The 27,355-nt window shown below is 31.3% G+C and overlaps 2 protein-coding genes and 1 long non-coding RNA gene across 3 annotated transcripts; 1 reads left to right on the forward strand and 2 right to left on the reverse strand.

Annotated features, from left to right (window-relative positions):
- Nucleotides 1–407: 407 nt before the first annotated feature.
- LOC18595999 (uncharacterized) lies at nucleotides 408–1,752 on the reverse strand. The gene is made up of 3 exons (XM_018122963.2): nucleotides 1,584–1,752; nucleotides 904–966; nucleotides 408–795 (listed from the first exon to the last, which is right to left on the reverse strand). The coding sequence occupies exons 1-3, from the start codon at nucleotides 1,653–1,655 to the stop codon at nucleotides 592–594; spliced, it is 339 nt and encodes a 112-aa protein (XP_017978452.1). The 5' UTR covers nucleotides 1,656–1,752; the 3' UTR covers nucleotides 408–591.
- A 10,309-nt stretch (nucleotides 1,753–12,061) lies between these two features.
- LOC18596000 (GATA transcription factor 9-like) lies at nucleotides 12,062–13,606 on the reverse strand. Its single transcript, XM_007024211.3, has 2 exons — nucleotides 13,141–13,606; nucleotides 12,062–12,910 (listed from the first exon to the last, which is right to left on the reverse strand). Exons 1-2 carry the CDS (start codon nucleotides 13,438–13,440, stop codon nucleotides 12,251–12,253), a joined length of 960 nt encoding a protein of 319 aa, XP_007024273.2. The 5' UTR covers nucleotides 13,441–13,606; the 3' UTR covers nucleotides 12,062–12,250.
- A 4,966-nt stretch (nucleotides 13,607–18,572) lies between these two features.
- LOC108662446 (uncharacterized) lies at nucleotides 18,573–19,616 on the forward strand. Its single transcript, XR_016027162.1, has 3 exons — nucleotides 18,573–18,995; nucleotides 19,088–19,313; nucleotides 19,413–19,616. It is a non-coding gene; the product is annotated as an uncharacterized LOC108662446 (long non-coding RNA).
- The last annotated feature ends 7,739 nt before the right edge of the window (nucleotides 19,617–27,355 follow it).

The raw sequence follows: 27,355 nt of genomic DNA on the forward strand, positions 1-27,355 counted from the left end.
AGAATGTCTAAATTATCTTTCCATTTATTTGAGACTGATTACCATAAATTCTTTTCCAAAACCAAATTAATTTCTTAACTTTTTTTTTTTTTTTACTTTCAGCTATTCAATCTCTCACATAAATTACGTAAGAAATTTTATTAAAACAAAAAATCTACAATTGCCAAAATAAAAAATTCATATATAATAATTATCTTTTAACTTTTATCAATAAAGATTAATTCAATCGATTAATTTATTTGTTATTCGAATATTGATAATTTTTAGAGGACGAATAAAAAATTACTGTTTCTTTTTAATCTGATTGAAATTCATATATAATTATAATAGTTATTGATTAATTATTAATTCAATAGATTAATTTATTTATTTTGATAATAAAAAATTCTAAATTTAAATATTGATAGTTTTTGATTGACTAATGAGAAAACCAAACATTTATTAGAACGACAAAAACAGTTTATCAGGTCCAAAAAAACCTCATTAATATGCAGTCCAATAATAGCCCAAGACCATGATAAGCCCATTATTAACAACATAGTCATGCTGATGGTAATATACAAAAGAAAACCAATACAAATAAGAGGCATCCTAAGACCAAGGATCCATCACTAAGAAAGGGGCAGTAACAGGCTCCTTGAGATTGTTTAGAATATTGTTCGTGTCTGGGGATTCCACGTTGTTGCATGAACATTGGCAAGGTCTTTCTGTGATATGAGCCCTTTGGTTGCATTCAACTTCCTTCTCTTTATCTGTCAATTCCACCTCCTTTATTTCAGCAGCTGTTATCAATCCCTGCAACAACCAATTCAACACCATCTTTCACAAATCAACTAAGTCTATAACTTGGTTTAGGTACACATAATAGGGCCTTAATTAGTTTGTCTATTTTCTCAAGCAAACCTCAATGAGTATGGCGGAAGCTTCTCTTGGTTCCAGCTTCTGAGCTACATCAGCAGCCATTTCCTACACAGATGATAATGAAAACAGTGGTCAGGCTAAATTAACTAGATAATTATCTCGCTACTGGTCTCCTTCTTGCTTTCAACTAGAAGTATATATTAATTATTATTGATAAGACTGCATGTACGTATAAAGCAATGTCATTCCATCTTGTTACAAATAAGGTCATCATATATGTGAGGGTGGTAGAGCACAAGCCACCAACAATCAAACTAAAGGTGCCTCTCTTAACACAATTGGAAACTTCTTTTGTTTTGTAAACTTTGTTTCACATTTGGCATACTCTTCAGAACATCAGCCTCATCTAGCCTAGCTAACTAAGTCTTTCGTTTTCCTATTAGCTAATTAGGAATTAGTACACATTCATCCTTTGTTAGTTCAGTATTTCCAGTGAATCATGTAATTCTTTTGATGGATTACTCATATGCAAGAATAATTAATTTGTATCCAAATCTCTCTATCTTCATCTTTGATTCTGTTTTGATCAAAGTATGAACAGTGATGCTGTATTTAAGTAGTGATCACCAATATCATATCTAAGCAGAAGTAGAAAAAAAGAAGCAAGAGTAAGAAGATACAAAATAAAATGGAAAGAAATGAAAGCAGTTAATCAAGATTACCCTGGCATGGTTGAGTTGCCCTTGGTTCAATGTTCTAGGCTCCGTCTCAATGGAGCAACACACATTAGCCATAGAAAGCACAGCAGCAGCAGCCCAATTGCAGTCTTCACCTCATAAATTGAGTAGCAGCCCATTACCAACAACTTGCCACCTCTAATTAATTGCCTTGATGCAAATACTTGCCTATAAATAGCCAAGCATAGCATTAGAGACACCAATTTTCATTGGTTTTTTTGGTTCATTTTTACTGCTGTCACGGACATCGTTGAAAATTGAAAAGAAAAAAGCCTGAAGCTGGGGTTGCAAACTGATTGTATTTGTGGCGCTCATTCACATCCCGTGGCCTTAAAAGGGGCTTTTGAGTTTTGCTGCGCACGCTTGTTTGTCATTTTCTAGTGAACTTTTTGTTTGTTTTTCACGAGGTCAATGTCATCATCCAGCTTCATTTTCATTTTCAACTGAGATGATCAGATTTGTTTTCCAAAGTGGGTAACGCAACAGCATTTAATATCTGATTTAGTGATGTCTATGAGCTGTAAGTGGTTAGACAAAAAAATTAACCCAGACTCCAGAGTCCACATATATATATATATATATCAAATCTATTGAAATGTATGTGGTAGTAATAAAAGGCATTTGCCAGAATGGCGAAGCTACCCACTGCAAGCAAACTTAAAAGCTATTGTTGGATTAATTTTCTCCTTGGCCAGGCCACGTGAAGGAAAGCAAGCAGTGTTCCCATGGAAGACAGTGACTACTAGCTTGGCTTATATATGCAAAAGGAGCTTTGGCCTTTGACTCCAACCATGCTTATCGATCATATCATTTGCTACTCACATGCATCTCCATGCACCTGGTCAATAAACTTTGGGCGTTTACTGGTCTCAACATATACCATATTTTATTATTATTATTATTATTATTATTATTATTTATACATATACTATCCTCTTTATAAGTTTATGTAAATTTTGATTTTTGAGAGTACCCAATAATATATAAGTGCTTGATTTCTTTAATTCTAATTAAATAATTTGAGCTTGTATCTTAATAACAAAATCGAAAGTTGGATATTCAGATTGTGGGATTTTCTCCCTCAACACTAGCCCTCCAATCAAGGTTTGACTATGTATTCTTTGATTGTGAGTATGGGTTCCACAAATTGCAGCATCTGCTAAGCGAGGATTGTTAGACTACACCATGATACGAGGTATTATCCGATTTGAAGCTTAGCTTATCGGTTTGTCTTTAGAGAAAAGACATCTAGATAGGAAAAGGGTAAGCTTAGTTACAAGGCATAACCCAATTCTTGGTTATTAAAAATATGAGATGTTTCTCCCTCACCATTAGCCCCCTTATTAAAGGTGGATTGTGCATTTTTAAGGGCCAGTATGGATTTCCCCTAGCCGGAGCTATCTATTGATGCGAGGATCGTTGAACCGTGCCTGGCTTTTGAGATATTGTATATGCTTCAGAACTTGCTCTCACGGTTTTGTCTTTTGAGAACAGACATCTCGTAGGGGAAGCATTCATACCTTGCTTATAAGTCACGATCAAATCCATGACGATTAAAGATACAAAATCTTTTGCACTTGAACATTTGGTTCATTAGTTGATACATTATTCCTTATCTAAAGAATACGATTCAAACTCTCCCTCTCTCAATTATAAAAAAAAAAAAAATCTTTCTTCTTAACAAAACTAATAATTAAATAGCATATTTGAATCATTCAAAAAGTAATGTCTACATATATACTACTTTTCGCTTGAAAATCCAAATTTTTTAATATCAACTTTAACTTTTGATATTATTGCTATAATTCAAAGAAACAAGTTTTTAAAGGAATTAATATTTTATTTACATATATAACGTCGCGATGTTGTAAAGATACTGGGACGTGGTGAGGTTAGAAACTCTATTAAAGTGAACGTCAATCTTAGTAAGGTTAGAAAACCTTACTAAGGTGAATAATGGTCAAAATCCCATTTTGGTTGACCAAACTAAAAATATTAAAATCTCTTACTTTTTTGAAAAGAGTATTGAGAAAATAAGTACTCCTGCTTATTAAAAAAAATTCTTTATTAATTGTTAACTTCAATATGTCTAACAATTAACCTAACAGGGCTTTATATAATATTTCTTAAAAAAGAGAGTCTTCTTACTTTTAATATGTGAGATTATTACGATTCCTAAATAAAATAAATAAGTAAACTAACCTAAACTTCCTTGGAGTACAAGTAAAAGATAACTACAAAAAGATAATTATGAAAACAATTATCCCCAACTTAACGCGTAAATAATCTAATAACATACTCCTGTATCATTCTCCCTACATTGGAGAAAAATCGCCTCCAAGATCCATGTCGTCTTCGTCTTCTCCATCGTAAGCAGAGAGATCAACTACGTTGAAGGTAAAAGAAACTTCATATTCTTTAGAAAGTTCGACCTTGTAAGCATTCTCATTAATACATTCCAAGACTTGAAATGGTTCATCAACTCAAAGAGATAATTTGGTAGGAGACTTAGGAAAACGTTATTTCCCTAAGTCAATCCACATTGTATCTTTCCTTAAAACTTATTGGCTTTTTGTGCTTGTTGGCTTATTTTTGGTAATTGGTAATTTAACAAATAATCTTCTCTCAGACTTCTTCATGAAGCTTCTTGATTTGCTTAATACGTTCTTCAACATCAGTACTAAATTCACTAATAGTTGGTAACGTAGGAAAGTCCAAAAGATTGAGAGGGCGTTTTCCATATACTACTTCGAATGAACATCTTCCAGTGGTTTGGCTCACAAAATTATTATAAGAGAATTCTGCTTGTGATAACAAAAGATCCCATTGATGAATGTGGTTACCCATAAAGCTTCACAATGAGTTTCCCAAACTTTTGTTGACCACTTCTGTTTGACCATCCGTTTGAAGGTGACTTGCTGAACTAAATTGCATGTGAGTCTCCATTTTTCTCTAGAGAGTTCATCAAAAATTACTCATAAACTTCACATTTCAATCTAACGTGATGGTTTTTGGAATTCCATAGAGACGTACAATTTCTTTGAAATACAATCAACTATGTGAAAAACATCATCTGTTTTATGGCATGACACCAAATGAGCCATTTTAGGAAATCTGTCGACGAACACCATTATAGAGTCTTTTTGCCTTTGGGTTCTTGGTAAACCCAAAACAAAATCTATATTCACATCTACCAAAGGAACTTCAAGAATGGGTAATGGTTTATATGTACTAGTGTTTTAATTTCCAAACTTGGTAGTGCAGCCAGTACAATACCTTTGAATATGTCGGATAACATTTCGTTCTAGCTTGGGCCAATAAAATTTTTTTTCACAAGAGCCATTGTTTTATCTCTCCCAAAGTATCCAGCTAATCCTCCATTATGAGCTTCCCAAATAATAGATTAGTATAGAGAACATTGAGGGATGCATAGTTGGTTACCTTTGAAAATATACATTTGTTGTAGGTGAAATTGTCAATAAAGATGTTGAAAACTAGACTTCCATATCTCACCAAATTTAGGATTTTACTCCAAAAGTTATTTGACTTGATGTTGTAACTCCTTATGCTTTTGCGGACTCATATGATAAGAAAGCTTGTTTGGAATTACAAAATTAAAGATGAAATTGATGGCATGTTGAACATCTCACATTGGTGGCAATCCATGGGGTACCTCATTAGTACAATATCATAGAACTCCTCAATTATGGGCTTGACATCCTTGGATAAAGATGAAGATACTTCATTCTCCTCACAAACTAATAGAAGGTATAAGAAGCTCGACTCACGATAAGCTTTATTTAAGCTAGATAGTGATAAGTGCTTTATCTTCCTCGTCTTTTTCGCAGTCTTTTGGCTTTACTAGAGTCAACATAATTTTCACTCCATCCTTGATGAAGGAATAAGCATTTTTGTATCTATCATAGTGAGCTCGACGATCATATTTCCATGTAGGGGCGGAGCTAACCAATTTTTATTGGGGGGGCCAAAGGTTAAGAAGAATAAAAGTTAAAATTTTTTAAAACTAATATATTGATCTTAACCATTAATAATCAAAAGATTTATAATAGACAATAATTTTATATAACATGTAAATCAAAAGAAACAAAAAGAAAAAAAAAGAAAAAAAACATATAATAGTGCTCTAAAAAAGTTTTGTTCGACAATGGCAATATATTTTTTAATATAAATAAATAAATTATTTGTAAGAAACTTATCATCCATTTTGTTTCAAAGTTTTATCTTTCTCGATATAAACGACTAAAAAATTAATGTAGTCAACATCCAATATTCTTATTTGATTATATTTAAGTTTATAATACTAAATATTAAACTATAATGCATAAAATATAAATAATTAAATATGACATACAAAATTAATAATTTCTTCTTACACTCAAAAGAATTTCCTTTCAACTAAATATAAAACGTAAAGCTCATTAAAAACATATACTTAAGATAATTTTTTCTTATATAATTAAGATTAATAAAAAATAATATATTAGTGAAATTTTAAACAACAACCAATAATGCAACCCTTGAACTTATATTTGAGAATTACATATACAATAATTTTTTAATTTTTAAAAATTAAAATTCTTAAAAATAAAATCCACATAATAGAAAAAAAACCATGACAAGTAGGAGATATAACCTATATAACAAAAAAAAATATGGTTGATGATTCGTAGAAATTTAAAAAAGAAAATCTATAGAAACTTAAAATATATGAGCAAATAGAATATAATTGAAAAAACTAAATAAATATATAATAATAATAATAATAATATAAATAGAAAAATTAAATAAAACCTTTACTTCTTTATAATTTCACAATATAATGACAGAAAAGAAAAGAGAGAAAGATGGGTGGAGAAATTTAAAAAATTAAAACAAAATTAAGAATTTTAGTAAAGTTGAATAGGGTTTGTAAGGTCATTTTATTATTTTTTTAATTATATAAATTATTTAATAAAAAATTATTTTGAAAAATCATTAAAAAATATATAATATATAAAAAATTTCAAAAATTTTTGGAGGGCCATTACAAAGGGACGTTCCGCCCCTGTTTCCATGGGCGTCCTAACAACAGATGGCATGTGACCATTGGGATAACATCACATTGGACTACATCTTGATACTTATTTCCAATAAAGAATTGAACACAACAACGCTTTGTTGCTTTAACTTCGTTTCCTTTTCACAATCATTGTAGCTTGTAAGGATGAGGAAATGTTTTAGTTGGAAGCTTCAACTTTTTCACCATATAGTTGGCAATAACATTCTCACAACTTTCACTATCAATAATGACATTTCCAACCTTCCCTTGGGATATGCACCTTGTATAGAAGATGTTGTGGTGAAGCCAACTTTCATTTTCATTCATCATATTAGTGTTGAGATTATGGCGAACAACAAGGGTTTCATCATGGTCAGCAGCAACTTATTCTATCTCATCCTTGTTGAATATTGCTAGCTCATCCTCTACTTTTTCCATGATAAGTTCTTCCATAACTTTTTCTTCTATTAAGAAAATAATTCTTCGATTTGGACAATCAGAAGCAATATGTCCAAATCCTTAGCATTTGAAGCACTTTTTGTTGACATTAAAAACACGAGTAGAAGTAGTTTCCTTATCATTATTGTTTGCAGTTTTGAAAGAGTTTACCGTTGGAGGTAAAATGGTTATCGAACTTTGTCTCCCACAATTTGAAGTAGAATCTTTTTGTCTGGATGAACTCACTGAGCTTTTCCATGATTGTTGTTTCTTAACCTTTAACGCTAATCTGATGACATCATTTAAGTTTCAATATGGTTGTAGTTGAACAACATCCGTGATTTCAACATTGAGACCTTCAAGATAACGAATTACAGTTTGCTCTTCAGGTTCACAGGCATCGCATTTCATGTGAAATTATTCGAACTCCAATGCATGTTCCTCTACTAATATTGTTTTCTACCTCAAGTTATAAAATTTAATAAAAATTTCTTATCAATAGTGCTCAAGAAAAAACTTATATTTGAGTTCTTAACGCATCTTATCTCATGTTTTAATCTTGTTACGACCTTTTTTTTCTCGTTACCGTTTGAGATTTTGCCACCAAATAGAGGCATGCTTTTTTAATTTAATTGCAGCAAGTTTCAAACGTTTTTCATCAGGAACATCTTTAATTTCGAAAACTCTTTCTATTATGTAGAGCCAATCAAGAAAATCATCAAAGTGAAGCCTTCCTTCAAACTAAGGAATGTGTACCTTGATTCCTAAATCTTTATTAACAGCAGTTCTTAAATGATGTATAGGTGCTTCTTCATCATAAAATGATTCTTGATGGAAAGGATTGGTATTATCCTCTTCATCACTGGAGCTACTGTTGTTGATTTGAGCATCATCATGTCTTACGAGTTGCTCTTATAATTCTCAAATTTGACGACGTAATTCCTCAACCTCGATCTTGTGAACATCTCTTTGACTATTTGTGTCTTGACGACATTTTATTATATGGTGATAATTATGTGGTGATGTAAAAAAAAAATAACGACCCAACTATAAAACAATGAAAGAGACAAAATTACCCAAACAAGGAGGGTCAAAACTCGACAACGACAAGAACCCAAACTATGTAGCAAACAATGATCCTCCCGCTCTAATACTAAACTAACGTCAGAGCATTATAAAGATACGGAATGTTATGAAGACACTAATCGTGGCAAGGTTAGGAATCCCACTAAGGTGAACACTAATCTTGGAAAAGTTAAAAAACTCCACTAAAGTAAACATCAATCTTGACAAAGTTAGAAAACCCCATTAAGGTGAATAATGATTAAAACCCCACTTTGGTTGACCAAATCAAATATACTAGAATCTCGTACTATTTTGAAAAAAGTCTAAAGAAAATAAGCACTCTTACTTATTAAAGAAAATATTCTTTATTAATTTTCAACTTCAATGTATCTAATAATTAGCCCAATAGGGTTTTTTATAAGTATTCCTAAGGAAGAGAATCTTTTTACTTTTCAAATATGGGATTATTACAATTCTTAAAAAAAATAAATAAGTAACATAACCTAAACTTCCTTAGAGTATAAGTAAAGTAAAAGATAATTATGAAAATAATATTTCCTAACTTAATTCGCAAATAACCTAATAACAGACTCCTGTATCAATATAAACCTACATCTCTCATTAATTTTAGAATTGAAAAGATTTTATAAGTAAAGTTATGAAATTTCAAGTTATGTTTTTTTTTAAAAAAAAATTATCCTTTTGATCTCTAAACATTTCAAAAAATTTTGTTTTGGATCACACAACTATAAAAGATATGTTTTGGTCACCTCTTACGTAAATATATATGTTACCGGTCTACGGTATATTTAAAAAAAAAAAAATCCAGTCCAAGATATACTTATGTAAAATTCGAGGTGGCAAGACTATTATTTTTTAATAATTATACATTTTGTTGGTGATCAAAGCATTATATATTTTTTAAAATTGAGTGGCCAAAATAAAAAATGTCTGAACAAGGAGATTGAGAATCACTTATTTGCAACTCTAAACGCCAAGTATTAGGCTGCACAGGTTCTTGCTATTTTTTATCAGTGAATTTAAGCCAAGAAAATTTTCTTGACACAATCAATGTGAATTCCCTTGTATAGGAAAGTAACATATACCTTCTTAATAGATGTGTTGTGACACTTTGCAAAACATGAGCGGTATTAATTAATTTCTACATTAAGTTTAACATTTAAATGAATTTTAAAATTGACATTATTTTCCATTGTGGGAAGGTTGTATTAAGTTGACCTCATGTTAATTATTTGCCATGACAGAAAATTAAAAACTAAAGGATCATTAAGAATAAAATAAAACAAAAATAATAAAAAAAAAAAAAAAAGCAGCACTTGAATTTGACTGATCGGCCTTAACTTGGCTGCAATGGCATGTATATATGTCCCTCACATGGGCAGGGTTTGGAACAAGATCACTAAAATGAAAGAAGAGTACCACCCAACAATAATTTTCCATTAAGCCAAGCAATCTTTTAACTATCATCTGTCATTACCTACCGATGAATTATGACCCACCAATATAATCATATATAAAAGCATATGAATATTATAACAAAATATCTCCTTAGTCCTTACTCAAAACCTCAAATATATGCATATTAATTGTTGGACAATAAAAAGGGGAATTATATATATATATATATATATATATATATATATATATATTATAAAAAAAAAGTCATATAAAGAATGAGTAGAGAAGAGAAAGAAGAAAAAAGGTTTATGGGTGGTGGGGGGGGGGGGGGGGACAACAACCATATCATGTGGTTTAGAAATAACATGGAAAGATCCCTAGACAAAGGGCAGCAATGCAGAAGCCATTCTGAAAATTTTGGATATATTATCTTAAACAGCAGCAGAAGCAGTCATGCACGTCACGTACCGCATGTGCTCTTCTTTGATAATCACATGCATGTTTTCTGTGCTTTGCTCCATCGTATGTATATCCACATGCCTATGCTTCATTCCCATGCACATTTTCAAATACATTGTACAAAATATATATATATATATATATATATATAGATACGGTGTACTTTTTCTGTGTCCTATTTTGTCTTTATTTATTTACTTCTTTTAGGCTTTTAATTTGTAAAATAACAAAAGGCACCTCAATTCATATATTCTCGCTTTCAAAAATGAAACTCAACCATTTTGTATCAATATTTATTAAATTACTTGTCACTTTAATTTTTAAAATCGTTTTTTCTCATTTAAGATTATTTGAGGCCTTTTTTGATTTAATTTGACTATATATATATATATATATATATATGATCCATTTAGCCAAAACAAGCAAGATTTCCTTACAAAGGCCTTATTTTCTAAATTTAAGGCAAAATGCAAATTATATTGAGCTCAAGTCAATATAAAAGTACTACTTATATAGGTATAATATATATCTTCTATTGTTTTGCTACACTATATATAGGCTATAGCTAGTATTAATCTAACTTTCATTTACTCCCTCTGTGGACTTCTATACCAAACGCTAAGGCATAAAGTCAAAGCAAGACAACCAAACACATTGAGTTTTGTTCTTGCAATTTGCCCATGAGATCGATCAACTTGACAACGAAGCATATTTCCTTTCCATTTTTATATTGGGTTTTTAACATGGTGAAACTTTTGAGAATCTTTCAGCTCGTTTGAGACTTTTTTGATTAAGAATGATTTCAATATAAAAAAAAAATCAAAGTAAATACAGTTTCAATTTGAAGTAATTGTTAGTTAAAATTTTTAAAGGGAAAATTACCATGAAGTTGCCTTACTCTACCCTAAATTTTGGTGCCATTAAGATATATTTGACACTGAAATTGAGACGGATATCCCTGTAGTCTATCACAATAACAAGCAAGTTTGGTGTAGATTTAAAAAATTCTAGTTTAAATCTACAATGATTACAACCTAGGAAGAAGAATATCATGGATTTCACTGAATATAATCATTTTAAAAAATTTAAAATTTTTTAAAAGTAGAGTGGGCCAAATGGAAGAGCAAACGTCGAGTTACATATCAAACCCCCAATGAAACACGTAATTCTGATTTCACACATGACTTTGATGCAGCATTGGGCAAGCTAGCTATGCACCCAAATTCTGGCTTCCAGAAAAGAAAAGAAAAACTTAATTTCCTTTGGCTCTCTCAATGTATCTTGATGTCTTAAGTTTTTTGACTTTTACCCCTATGCAAATGGTACGTACAAGAGACGGTGTCTAACTTGGCTTTAATTTGATTTGATGATACTTCACTGAAATGCATGCCCAATAATTTTGGGTCCTTTGGAGTTCGTAAATTAATTAAATAATAAAAGAGCATCCTCGTTGCTCATTACATATATATATAGTGGGATTTTTTTTACATTCTTTATTCGATTTTGATTGCCTGAACATTTCTCTGGATTAAGTTACCCTTTTACTTTCTTTTTTTTGTTATTATTATTATTATACCAACAAAAAATGACATTACAACTGAAGCTTCGGATGATCATCAATGACTTTACTAAAATGACATTTTATTGGAATTTGCGTAAGTTACTTAACCTTCCTACATAAAGGAGTGAAGTTGCAGCCAATATAAAAAGGAAATTTTGTATGGTTGTGCTTTTGTTGGGTTGTAATTCACAGCCAAATGAATTCAAAATTTGAACCTCAAAAGAAGCAGAAAAGGGCTAACGGAAAAAGCATGAAATGAAATGCAATGCCCTCTCATGTGCATATGCAATTTAAGAGTGGACGCAACATCCTGTCTCTCACCCTCTGGCTCCACACAAGTGTCTGCACCCATTTACTTGGTATATTCCTAATTTGCCTATCCAACCAATAAGATTTTATATATTTATATACATATAGTAAGAAAAATAATTTAAGAGAAAAATCATTTCTAAAATCTGCCAATTGGGCAAAAATCAATTAGGATTGTAGGACTACAGTTTCCCACTTTTTTTGCTTTTTTGGGTTCAAAATAAAACTACAAAATTCAAATTCTTTTTAAGTTCAAAACTTAGGAAAGGGCTACAATTCTTTGTTAAGCTCTTGGTTTTTTTTCCCTCCGTTTTTTTTTTTTTTTTTTTTTTGAGATTCTATCTAAATCATGTGCCGAAAATCGGGCCCACCATGATGGATCAAGAAATCATCCCCGCCACCACCGTTGGATATGCCGAAAATCGATGTTTGACTAAGAAACTGTTGCTGCTGTGCTCTTTGCAAATCCTTTTGCCTCCTAAGCTCCACAACTTTCCTATGCGAATTGGAATGCTTCGTCGACATAAATGTCGGGCTGGAAGCGGGTCGGTATTCGGGTACCAACCGACCCGACTTGTACCTCACCCCACACGCATTACAAAGCGTTTTAGGACCCATCGGCCCGGTCCTCCATTGTGGGGTCTTCTCCGCCGCACAATGTAAACATTTCCGGCCCAAAGACTCCGAATTGGCATTCGGATTATCCCTTTTCTTCTGCCCCGTGGATTTCGGGGTGAGGTGGAGGAGTCGGGTCGACCAATCGCACGGGGCTGCCCGTGAACGCTTGGACCGGGCTTTACCCGGGAGCGGAGTGTCGTTTTGGAAAATTGGGTTGGTTGGGCTCCGGGTTAAGGACTCGATTCGGGTGGACGACGAGGAGGATTCGGGTGTGGGAGATTTTGACGTGGCCAAAATCTGGAGGTTGCTTTGTAAATTCTGGTCTGTTGAGAACGAGTCCTCAACGAAATTTGAGAGCCATTCAAGTTCCGCCAAGTCATCATACTGAAAAAAAAACAAATTCATTTTCCAAAATTCAATTACAAATTTAGTTAAAGAAAATTTGTAAAAATAATTTAATTATCACCAATAGGTAAAGGAGTATATGTTTAATTTTAAAAATATCGACAAAACTATAATTTAAAAAATTTTAAAAATAATTACGTTAATTTAACGTAAATCAAAATTTCACCATGCAAAAATAGGAGAAGTAACGAAGTTTTCTTTTTAATTACCGGGACGCAGAGTTCGCCGGAGAACTGAGAGGAGTGAGGGAAATTGGCAGAGGAGAAATGGTTATCGCCTCCAGAAACGGAGGAATTGCAGGTGACAGTGGAGGAATCGGTAGAATTGCCGGCGACATTGTCGAAGAAACCGTCGCTGATAATGGCGTCTTCGTTGGAGAAGTCAAGGAGGTCGTCGACGGTGAAATTCTCAGCGAGCTTTTGCTCCGCTGACATCCTCATCTCCGACGAGAAATCACCGCCAGCTGCGCCTCCGTAATATCCTCCGACGAAGAAGTCCGCTGCCTCCATTTAGCCTTACAATGTAAAACTTCCTATATGCGTATATATGGGAAAATGTATAGTTTATAGTGAAAGGTTTCTGGTTATCTAGAGAGATAAAATGAAGAAAAATTTAAACAGATTTTAGAGAGAGAGAGAGAGCGGTTTGGTTTGTGAGAAAGAGAGAGACTGGAGAGTGAAGAGGTAGGGTGGGTTTTGAGGGGAGAAGGAAGGGCGGAATTGTAAATATGAGGAAATTGGAGCATCTTTTTACATGCAAGCAGGGAATTAATTTAATAATAATGGGAAGTGACTTGCAAGTTCTGTAAAGGGTTTTTTATTTAATATGATTAAATTAAACTACGGTTATTTTTTTTTTTTTCTGTTTTTGGCAAGTAAAATAGTTTAAGTTTGTTACGTCAAAGTAGTATCTTTTTTTTCGGTTTGGTTTATGTTATGATTTGGTGAAGTAATGAGTTGGCAAATGGTAAGCTTTGGCTATAAAGTAAAGGTGTCATTGCTTTAAACAAAGGTAAACAAATTTGAATAATTGAGTAATTTAGACCTAAAAAGTGATTGGTCCTAACTTCAAACCTAGGCAATTCAAGCTCCTCTTTTCTTTTTTTTTTTTCTTTTCGTGCACAAAATAATTTCAAAACTTACTAGGTACTAGTACTAGTACTTTTTTTTATTTTTTAAGGTTTTAATTTTAGTCTTTTAAGACTGTTCAATTAATAGGAAAGCAGCAGCATTCATTCACTTCAAATGATATGGCAAGTTGAAGTAACTTACAACAACTTAGAACAATAGAAACCATTTAGAAGCCAACAAATTGTAACATCATTGCTTATCGGAGACTCTATTCCATAATTCATGACTAGATTTTTATACCAATCATGTCACAAAATATCACATTATTAGATAATATTTACAAAAATGTTCACGTTAATTGATAATTGATCCAAAGAGTCAAAGCAACAGTGTAAGATGTAGCTAAGCATAATTGTGGCAGCTGTCACTTAAAAGGGCAACAGCTAGGCCAGACAACTATTACGCTGCCTTCACAATTCAAGCTACCTTCCTTCATGGCAACTTCATTTCCCCCCCCCCCCCAACTTAAAAACCACCCTCTTTATTACTATTTATTAACCGATAAAACATATATATATATATATATATATATATATATAAATGTTCCAAAAACTATAGCCCCAATTTGAGATTTTCAATTTTATTTTAAAAATTTATATTAATTGAAACTAATATCCCAAAAACACTATTAAGTATTAAGATACTATTTATAGTAATTTTTTGCATTAAATATAATAATTGACAATTAATGTGATCTTTTTTACTACATGGATGAAAATAATTCCTTATATAAGTGCTTTAGAGAATGTTGAATGAAGATTTTCTTTTGTATAATTATCTTAAAAAATTGGTCTTTGGAGTACTTGTTGTAAAAATCTATACATTTTGCTATTATATTTGAAAAAATATTACAAATGCTTATAAGTACTTATAGAAATGGTAGTTATTGTCTCTTCTTAAATTTAGTGACAATAGTACTTTCATAAAAATAATTAATTTATTGTTTGTCATAATATTTTTTAGATTAAATACAGTAATTGACAATTAACACATAAATTTGAGAACATTAAGAATATATCCATATTTCTTGTACCGAAATTTAGTGCATACAAAAAATTGAAAGCATTGTAGTTGTTAGTAGCAATAAATTAAGAAAACATTAATTGTAATTAATGAAGTAGTTAAAGTAAATTCAACCCCCAAAAGGATAAGGAATCGATCTTTTTGCAGGTTTTGTCGCTGTGATTCCCCCCCATTAGTGTCCAAGTTTACAGCCGGATTCCCTTCTGCACTTCGGGAACTGTGTATTTTCTTATTTTAGTTTTCTTGTTTTTCTCATAAAACATTTGTTTTTTAGCTTAATTAATTATGCTTTTCTACCTCCGGTTGCCCAATCATAACCTGTCCCCTTATTTTATTCCTTTGCCCACGTTTAAGCACGATGCTTACAGCTCAACTTAATCAAAAAACGGTCGTGATCTCATCCACGTGGCTACATTTTTCACCTTTGAACCCCCCCCCCCCATCCCCCACACATACAAACCAAAATGTTACCTTAACTACACGTTTAGTACGGAGAATAGCATAACTATTTCCCCTTTATTCTCAGCCATAATTTGTAACATTGTTTAGTTTAAAAGTAAAATGAGGAATAGAAATTCTTTAGTAATTTGTATTCTTTAAAATGAGAGAAAAGTCTGCTTTAAATATTCTCGACTCTTCCCTTGATTTTATTTATTCCGTGAATCATGGAATAGTTTTGAAATATTTAATGACTAAAATACTCTTATTAGATTTACAAAATTACAACTTGATCCATATAAAATAATTTTTTCTCTCTTATCCTCATTTCCCTCTTCTCTCAGCCACTCTTCCCCTCTTTCTCTCAACCGCTCTTCCCTGATCTTCCCCTCATTCTCTTCGCCACTTGTCCCCTCTCTCTCTTAATCGCTCTTCCCTTCTTTCTCTCAACCGCTCTCCCCCTCTTTTTCTCAGTTGCTCTTCCGCTCTCTTCCCATCTTTCTCTCCGTTGCTCTCACCCTTTTTCTCTCTGCCGTTCTTCCACTATTCGGGTTCTGGCAGTAGCACCGCCTCTCTCATCAAACTTTCCAGCTACGTTACTCTCTTTCATAGTCCAAGTACTTGCTTATTGTGCTATTGTTTTCTGTTGAAGGTGTTCTTATTATGCTAGCTGTGATTTGGGTTTGCTGTGAAAATATTTTGAGTTTGCTGTGATTATGCTTAATTTGTTACATCGGTTTTCAAATTTAGTGTTTGCTGTGAAAATATTTTGGGTTTGCTGTGATTTATGGTTGAGGTGTTCATTCCCTTATAATCAAACCCATCTCTTCCATCTGTTCTTCAAATCCTTTCGACAACCAAACATATAAAAGAAGCAGTACTCAATTGAGAGATTTTCAATCAAGAAATTGCCAGAAGATCGGCTTACACAAAACAACCATGGTCAAAGCCTTGAGAAACAAAACATCACACAGCATTTAAGTTCTCAATTCACAAGAAAATGCAATCAAAATACACAAAAAGCCTACAAATGACCCAAACCAGGAATCCATCAGAAAACCTCAGGAAAACAGGACATGTAAGAAAAGTAAACAAAACCTCTCGGACTACTATAATATATATAAACAAAACCAAGAAGCTAGTGATGTCTTTTTTGGTTCTTTCTTAACATGCAAAGGGGTAAATAAATCTCAAATGAAAAATACTATAGCAGTTAAAAATCTGAGGCTTCAACCTGAAGAATTCAAGATCAATTTTTTTAAAATAATGTATGAGATTTATAAGATAAGAAATGATCACCTTCTATATATTATGTAAATCCAAATCATACATATCAAGAAAATTTATGGAAGGATAATATATGTATGATGGGAGAGGCAATGATAAAATGCTATGCATGAAAAGATTTTTTTTTCCCCCATCTCATAAGTATAAGGTGATGTTTAGTACAAAGAAACTGCTACCAATAAATTAACAAACCTAAAATTAGTGGTTAGTACTTTCTTATTTTATTTTGGAATTTTACTATAAGAAACTCTTGTTAAAATACAAATGCTCTCCTTGAATTTAAACTTTTTCTATGCAAAAGCAAATAAATTTACAAAATGTAAGAACTTCATTATGACTTGTGTGGACAATCTCTTTGCTCACAGTCAAATCACATTTACAACGGCCTCTTAAGAGATAATACTATAATATATATTGATTTCTCATACTTTATGATACTATATAGCACTACTACATACTAATACTTATTATGTTAGTGTCAGTTGTTCAATTTTTAATAAATCTTGGAATGAAAAACATTTTTCTAATTTAACAGAAAAGGAAAAAATAAGCTTTTTTACATTAAATTTGAAGTAGATTCACTTAAAAGGTCTCTAAACTTCATATATTTTACTTAAAACATTTTGGCATTTCAATTTGAAGGAAAGATAATTTTAATTAATTATTTAATTAATTCCCTAAACCCTAATTTAAATGAAATATAATATTATGCATCATATTACTCATTTAATTAATTTCTTATTTACTTAATTGTATAATAACACGTTCCATTACTTAATTAACTAAATTATTTTATTAACTCATTAAACCCTTAATTATTTTAAATATTTAATTCATTGCTAGATAACAAATTAAAACATGTATTCATTAATTTGATTGGTCAAATTCTTTTTATTACCCTAATACAACCTTAATTAAATTAACTAATTTTTATTTAATCTAAATTTAATCATTCAATTAATTGCTTAATTACCCTCAACCTTACTTAAGTTAAATAATTTTGAATTTTTCTAAATTTACTAATTTAATTTATTGATTAATTACTAATACATGATTATTTTTATTTATTTCAATTATTTAATTAATTCCCCAAGCCCTAAACCCTAATTTAAATGAAATATATTATTATGTATCGTATTACTCATTTAATTAATTTCTTATTTACTTAATTATATAGTAGCACGTTCCATTACTTAATTAACTAAATTATTTAATTAACTCATTAAATCCTTGATTACTTTAAATATTTAATTCATTGCTAGAATACAAATTAAAACATTTTTTCATTAATTGGATTAGTAAAATTCTTTAATTACCCTTGTACAATCTTAATTAAATTAACTAATTTTTATTTAATCTAAATTTAATCATTCTATTAATTGCTTAATTACCCTAAACATTACTTAAGTTAAATAATTTTAAATTTTTATAAATTTATTAAAAATAAAACATTATACACTAAACTACTAGAACTAGCCATCCCTCTTTTTCCTTGTCTATCTCTTTAACCCAGCCGCACCATGATTGACAATTTTACCATATGGCTTACTTATGCGGCTGAAACGTGCTTTTGATGTTACTTACTTTTTTTGTTACCATATGACTTTAATATTTTTTGTACATAATAAAATAGATTAGAATATTTATTTTTTTGCAGTCATGGTTCTTTTGTATTTGAGAAAAGATGTTGAACGACGAAAAAGGCTACTAGTTATGTTTAAATTTTATATGGAGATTTGTTGTGCTATTAGTTCATTCTTGACTATATTATCTGCAGCGTCGACTTTATGTACTTATAGGCCAAAAGTAAGATCTTATGCATTAGATTTTGCTACAATCGAGAGTATGTGAGGCGACTTGTGTATGATAATGATATTTCATGTATTTCACAAATTATGATGAATAGGGAAGCTTTTTTTTTAATTATGTGAAATGTTAGAAAGTATTTGAGGGTTGAAGTCAATAAAGAACATGCTTGTAGATGAGCAAGTAGTAATATTCTTACATATTATTGCTCATCATGTTAAGAATCGAGTAATTGGTTTAAATTTTAAAAGATCAGGTGAGACAATTAGTCGACACTTTCATAATGTTTTAAATGCAGTGCTAAAATTGTAAGAACATTTGTTTACAAAACTGAGCCCATTCCAACAAACTCAACAGACAATCGGTGGAAGTGGTTTAAGGTAGATTATTGATCTTCTTATTTTTTGTAACTATATATATACAAGACATTAATAGGTTTACTTATAAGTAATTCATTACATTGGATTTGTAGAATTGTTTTGGTGCTCTAGATGGGACATACATCAGGGTTAAGGTGCCAAGTGTAGATAAACCTAGATATCGCACTTGTAAATGGGATATTGCAACAAATATATTAGGTGTATGTACACTTGACATGCAGTTTGTCTTTGTTCTTCCTGGTTGGGAATGGTCTGTAACTGATGGCAGAGTTCTTCGAGGTGCACTAAGGAGAAGAAATAGACTTAAAGTGTCTCATGGTAAGTTTTCCTATGATAATGGGAAGGTATAATAAATTATGTACTATATGATGATTATAATTAAATAAATAAATAACTTATTTAGTTTGTTTTATATAGGTTGTTACTATTTAGTTGATGCGGGCTATACAAATTGTGAGAGCTTTCTTGCACCTTTTAAGGGTCAACAATATCATTTGAATGAATGGCGTCAAGGACATGAACCAAGCAGTCCTGAAGAATTTTTTAATATGAAACATGCTGCTGCTCGCAATGTTATAGAGATGTGTTTTGGGTTGTTGAAAATGAGGTGGGGTATCTTTAGGAGTCCATCATTTTATCTGATTAGGATACATAACAAGTCTTTATACTTTTATTTCGTTTAATTAAGTTGTACTTTTACTTTGAGTCAAATAAAATTTTAAACTTTTATTTTAAGTCAAATAAACTCTTTTATAGCTAATGATTAACTTAATCAAAATGTCATTTGTCATTTTATATCACGTAACGCTAACGAGACATGCTAACATGTTATAATTGATAATGATATGGCATTTTCATATAGCATAATTTATGATGATGTAATATGTTAATTTAGCATGATAATATAATTATGTGACACTTTTCATCATCCACATCAATATCATGTTAAATGCTATGTGGATATAAAATGACAAGTGTTATTTTGATTAATAATAATTAATCAATTATTAATCAAAATGACTTATTTGACTTAAAATAAAAATATAAAAAAATTATTTAAAATTTTTTAAATAATTTAATAACTTATTTAAATATTATACCAATATTAAATTTATAAATAAAAAATTTTATTCACTCAATAGACATATCTTTTTCTTGAATCAATAATCTTTATAATGTAGGCAAGACATTTAGTAGTCCAATCATGCCTTAGTCTTCCTGCATGAAGAAAATTCACGTGACCACAAGAGAAATAATTCTACCTCTTTTTCCTAACACCTCTTCTTAAAATTATTTTTCATTTTCCCTCTTTTTACTTTACTAATAACAGTCCCAATAAATTCTCAAAACTCGCCAACTATTTTATGCCTCCCAAAGCTTATGAACGACATTAATTTGTTTCATACAAAAGGGTACAGGCCGAGTCAGACGAGCTCGACTCATTCCACACTAATCCCAATGTTAAGGTTAAAATACCCATTGGTAAAATGGATAAGGTTTGTCCAATTTGTATTGTACTTTTAATTTTTACCTAGACTATTTTTTTTTTTTTCCAAAAAAAGCCCAAGTCTCTTATTTTTATTCTTTTAATGTTAAATAAAAAATATTTTGATTAAGTTAATGATTTTTAGAAAAAGGGCTGTGGGGTCCACGGAGCACGTGAGAAAGGAAATGGAGTTGTCAGTGATCATGTGAGTTTCTTTGAGGGGAGGGTGGGGTCCAATTCCACGTGGCTTCAAATAATTGAATTTTGAGGGTGTTTAAAAGTCACCCACCACATCCTTTGATGCTTCTTTCTTCCCTCCCACACGTGCGATATTCCTTCCATGTCTATTTGAAACGAACATGGCAGCACGTGCAAAGTAATCACGTGGATGGCACGCTTCGCACGTGCCACTCTTTCTCAGCATTGATATTTTGGAGTGCCTCCCTCCCTCCCTCACCTTTGAAATGCCTCAATTATTGAAGTTTGTCATTTTAAAATTGTAATAATGAGTAGCCCTAATTTTTATTTAAATAATTAGGAGTAGTGGTTTTTGGATCTAAACATGGAAAAGCAGAAGATAGAAAGACCAAAGCAAAAACAAAATATTTGTGTTGAATAATGATTAACGAGTTGCACGTACATTATATACATATTTTGCATATAAAATACTTATAAAGGAATTATTAATATTAGTCTAAGCGTAACTAGATCATGCTCATAGTTAGCATAAAAAAGGACCACCCTCATTCTCATACTTAACTAGCTTTTGATCTGGTCAACTATATGTATCAAATGCCATATGTCACAAATTGTGTGAGATAAAAAGAAAATTTTAAAATCCTTAGTAAGGAAGGATTGTAAAGGATTCCAATTCCCTTGTATATTGTATGTGAAAATTCTATTAATTGATCTTTTTGATTATCAATAATTAAGACTCATTTTGATTGATGTTTCTATTTATTTATTTATTTATTTTTCTTTTTCTTTTTCTTTTTTTATTAAGAAAACAAAAATATCAAACAAACCAATTTTAACTTATCAAGAATAATTTTCTTAGCTAATTGCGTAAAGGTGACGACCATGAACATATATATTAGGATGTAAGGGAGAGGATTGGTGAAACCATCTTAAAATTTCATTTAAATAAAATGAACATGAGAATCCTCTTCATTTCGGTTGAAAACCAGTAGCAAAGCCAAGTTCTTGCGACTCAGTTAGATGGATATCCTTCACGATAGGAGTGAACATTCGGTTAAATCAATCAAAGAATATAATTAGCTAATTAAATCGATTTTCTTAAAAATGTAACCGAACTGAACCGATTTAATACTTTAATTAACTTACTTTAGTCTGTTAAATTGGTTTTAATCGATTTAATTGAGTTTTTTTATTTTTTTAAATTTATTTAATAATATATTTTATGTTACTGCATATTACATTATCATTTATAAATTTCCAAATATAATAATATAGTACATTGTTAATATATAGTTTTTGACTAATTAGTATATGTTAATTAGTATACTATTAATACACTTGTTACGCTATATGTTGACTAATTAGTGTATTAATAAGTATACTATGTATGATGTATTAATATATTACTATATATAGTTAATATATACTTATATAGTATATAAATATAATAAGAAGTCATATAATATATATACTATATAATAGTACATTGTTATATATAATAGCAAATTGTTATTGACTAATTAGTATATTGATAAGTTTACTATGTAATATATATAATATATTATTATATATTATAACATAGCTAATTATTAATATAAGTTATGTTACTATAGGATACTAATATTAATATAAGTTACTTTAGTAATTTAAGTTATACTATAGTAACATTAATATATTAATAAGTTACTATATTAAATTATTAATATAAGTTATACTATATTGTTATAATTTATTAATAATTTATAAAAAAAATAAGTTACTATAGTCTATAGTCTATATAGTATAGATTATATTTTGTATATTAATAAATATACTATACATAGTATAATATATTAATAACTTAATATAAAAATAAATTAATATAATAAGTTATATTCATTACTTAAGCTTAATGTATAGTTTTCATTATATTTTGTATTAATTTTACATTAATTTTTGTATGATTATATTCATATAAATATTTAATAATATTCATATCTAAATAAAGAGTATTTTATTTTTTATTTTTTGATGATTAAATCTAAGTTATTTATTCATAGATAAATATAGAAAAAATGGGTGAGTTAATACATGTAAGAAAATCCTTCTTAATGATTATATCAAACCATTCATATTTATATATATATATATATATATAGAAAATCTGTGTGAGTGCATACATGCAATAAAAACCTTTATATACTTATTTCAAAGTTGCTTAATTCGATTAATCAACTTCAAAGTTTTTTAACCGAACTAAACTGATAAAATCGATTTAATCAAATTAATTGAATCAATTAAATTGGTCGGTTAATTCGATTTTAACCAAATTTTGCTCACTCCTACTTCACAAACCAAGATCAAGCAAGCATCTATGTCACGACCTGAGTGTTTAAATCAAGTAGGCCAGCATGACTAACCCCATACATAAGAGGCGCAACCCATTTAAAAGTTAGAAGTAAAAGTGTTCATGTACCTTTAGAATAGTCTTTCAGTTTTGAACTATTTATTACTTGATGTAATTTCAACTTAAATGTCAATAAAAGTAGTATTTAAATTTGAATTATGTAGATATGGTGAATCTTAAAATTTGAATGTCTTAGTCATTTATCTTAAATTCGAATTGTAAGTAAACTTTATCATGCTTATAAATACTTTTTTATGTTCATTTGTAAAGCACACTAAGTTCATTAGAAAAACAAAAACTCATTTCTCTCAAGCTTTTTTCTCTTCTTTCTTTTATTTTTGCAACTATTGTATTGTTTCAAGAACTTTTTTGTTCTTTACTAGTTTTCTTGGTTTTAGGGTTAACTTAAGCTCAGTTAGTAATGGTTTCAAAATGTAAGGTTACATGGAGTTAAAGCTAAAATCTCAATATGTGAAAGTTGGTATCAGAGTCAAGAAAGATGAAAAAAGAGATGGCTTCAACAGTTCACTAGTTTGCACCCATTTAAGGAAAGTGGGAAACCAGAGGTTTAGCCAAGTGAGGTAGGTCAAGTTTGAGGGATATGTTGTTCGCTCTGGAAGGTCAAGTATCCAAAATGGAGGTGGTCATGGGCGAGGTGAAGGATAGATTCAAAGAGTTCAAAGCCAACATCAAAGAGTTGAGGTCTCGAGATGGCAAGCTTTATGGAAAGATGCAATCAATCCTAAATGAGTCTGTGGACATGTTGAACCAACAAGATGTGATGCTAAAGAATTTGGTCAAGGTGTTGAAACAGAGGTATAAGGGCTTAAGGATGAGCTTCTCGCACTTAAGGTAACCACAAAGGTTGGTGTGCCTATTATCCAGTTGGGGGCCTAATTGAAGGTGCTTAAGCCCAAGGTGTTTTGAGATCAATGAGAGGCCAAGGAAATGGACAACTTCAATGGAACTTGAAACAATATTTATGAGCCATTAGCATTATGAAAGATGCTTTGTAGATCAATTCAATTGTTATGTAATTGGTGAACACAACCTTGTCGTGATGGCAACGTAGATGTGATGAAAGCTTAGTGGAATGGCCATTAGCACATGGATGAAGTTCCAGAAGCAACTTTATCTTAAGTATGTCAATGACGAGACTCGAGCGAAGCTCAGGAGGTTAACCCAATGACATGAGGCAAGATAATATGTGAAAGAATTTTTTGAGTTGTTTGTAAATTGGTGATCTCAGCGGGAAAGAGGCATTCTTAGCGTTTTTGAATGACTTGAAGCCATGGGCCAAGCTAGAGCTCTAATGATGGGGTGTACAAAAACATCACGCAAGCCATGATCGTCACTTAGTCGTGGGTGAGTTTGAAAGTTGGACAACATGTCAACATCTTTCAAGCCTAAAGACAATGGCAAAAGTGGGGGAGATCAAGATTGGCATTCCATGGAAAGCAATGATAAGGAAAAAAGTTAGTTGAAAGAAGGTGGAATCAACCAAGGACGAAGAGAAAAAGCCATGATCCTGTTTTTTGTGTGACGTCTTGCACTAAGTGAAGAAATGTCTAAAAAAGGCCAAGTTAGTGGTTATCGTTCAAAAGGAAGATGAACGATTACAGATGTTGCAAAGCTTGGCTCGATGTTGTTGGGTGCACTCAAGGCCAAATGATTTGGCCGAGCTAGAGGGCTTACGCTCGTTAACTTGATGGTAATTGGACAAAAGGTAGAAGCCCTACGTTCATTTGTAAAGCATACGAAGTTTGAGAATAAAAACTCATTTCTCTCAAGTTTTTTTCTCTTGCTTCACTTATTTTTGCTACTTTTGTGTTACTTCAAGAACGTTTGTGTCTTGATTGGTTTATTGATTTTGAAGCTCACTTGAGCATAGTGAGTGACGTATTTCAAAATTCAAGGTCACACAGGGTTGAGCTAAAGTCTCGGCACATGAAAGTATTAAAGCACCTTGTTTACTTCCTTTGAAACATTTTCCTTAACATTTTCCTCCACGTAATCCAATGACGCCTTCGTCACTATCAACTATTCTACTTGCCTCTCCTTTTGAAGTGCTTAGCATGGATTAGGTCTAGTTCGAGTTGGCTTTAAAACCGTTTTGTCGCAAAGTTTATTTCTGTCTCTCCAAAAGAATAACGTAATAAAATGTGTTGTGCCCATGCCTATAAATTTTCTAAAATCTCCTCCACTTGTTTGATGTGAAGCACCCCACTTGTTTCTCTTGAAACACTTAACCGAGATTCCTTGATTATAGATCTGTCTATGGGCCTAGCTGCCCACTATGCACCACGAGTCCTGCCTGACCAAGGTTGAGTAAGGTCTTCAACATGATTTTTGAAACACGGTCTAGAACATTATTATAATAATGATTTTTTTATTTAATTTTACTTTAAACTATTTAAAATATTTAAGTATTAATATAATTTATTAATATTTTAAATGATAAATATAATTTAAACGAATATATTGAACCGAACCTGAATTTTAATTTTAGAAGTGCCAACCGAAATTTGAGCCGACCCAACTCATAAATAGCTTTTGGAATGAGAATATGCGTTGAATATCTAGGAAGAATTTTGGGGTCTTACAGAATGGGCCTTTGGAAGTTAAGGAGAAGGGCCAAGGGTCTTCACTCTTCAGCGTTCAGACATCGAAATGGACGCAACTATCTTGCGTACGAACCCACGCCGAATTCCTTGTCCTAACATCCATTCTTTGGGTCCTTGCAGTTGCTTGCTAGAGGAAATGCAGCAAGCCAACAAGGCACATTGTTGAAGGGAAGCAAACAAGCTGCACACAAGATTTGGCTGATTGAGGGAGAAATAATTATTCCAAATTTTTAGAGCAGTATTTACTGATCTAATTACCATATTTCTGAATTGCTATTATAATCTGTTCTTCTAACAGAATAACAAGTCAACAACATGAGTGCAAATTTTCGCAAAAGCTAAAAGCTCTTAAAATGTTCATATGGAAAAAAGAATTAGCAATCATAGAGCAGAACAATATTTGTGTGAATTTTGTTGCTATTTGGGAATATCAATGTCCAAATAACATTTTCATTTTTAGAGGTTTGGTATCAATCGTGCAAATAGCAAAAGCATGGAACAAAGTTGGAGACATAGATTAGGGAATCTAACTCCTATAGGATCCCAGCCCTGCTCTACAAATGCTAAATCCTTGTAGCCTATGCACAGAATTGGCTGCTGTACAGCACCCTTAGGAACAGCTATCTCGAACCCACATTATGTGCACAAGTCACAATCTGCACCGATCTTAAACTCCAAATCATGCTCAGAATACAAACCTTAATAGTCACTCATCATATGACACCAATTTATGATCTCTGCAAGAGTTTCTAAGTTCATATCTCATTCAATTACTATTCTTCTTTTTTGGGCCAGCATTCAATTACTACTCAGATCATGCTAATAGAAACTTTGTTATGTTCTAGTCAGTGTGAAAAGAGAAATACATTTGATAAATTACAAAGGACATTTTTTCCTGTTTGGACTAACCGATGTTAAATCACAACGTAACTTTTGATGGGCAACCTAGTAAAGGAGAGACCTACTATTGTTCCATTATATTACCAAAGACAAGACATGGCCAGATGAACAGATAATCAATCGCTATACTATTCAACATTTCCCTAATAGATATAAATGAATCTTCTTAAAGCTCCAACCTTAACTTAAAATCAATGCCTTAGATCTCAATGATGCTACATGTCAAGCTACCCCTCAAGACACCCAAAAGGACCACTCTAGGACTAGAAATTTGAAATAATGCAAAAAGAAAAGAGAAAAAACTATTTGCTTACTCCAATATTACAGGCCTTACCATTGCTACATTAAACACACATTACAATGTTAAAGGTAAAATACAGATTTTCTAATAGCAAACATGCATTGAGAAATCTAGAGAGATTAAGACCATCATAAGCAAGGTAAACTCTTTCAAGCATAATATAGGGAACAGCAATACTATTCGGTGCTATAGATTTTCTAATCACAGATAAACAACTAAACGTTTGAAGCATTTTTTTTTTTTTTGGTAAGTAGAAATATATTCTTTACCATCTTTTGACTTTTGTGGACTCTATATGTTTGGTAAAAACATGTGTTGCAGCAAACATCTCACTTCTGAAGCACACCCTGAATTCCATTGCCTAGTTATAACTTATAAAAAAGGCAAATTCCTAATTTCTCACAAATGATGCTATCTAAAAAGTACTGTGCTTTCATTTTGATTCTTGCCATATATCAATCTCAA

This window comes from Theobroma cacao, chromosome 6 (genome assembly GCF_053813885.1).
Source record: "Theobroma cacao isolate CCN51 chromosome 6, ASM5381388v1, whole genome shotgun sequence".
NCBI classification, from domain to species: Eukaryota; Viridiplantae; Streptophyta; class Magnoliopsida; order Malvales; family Malvaceae; genus Theobroma; species Theobroma cacao.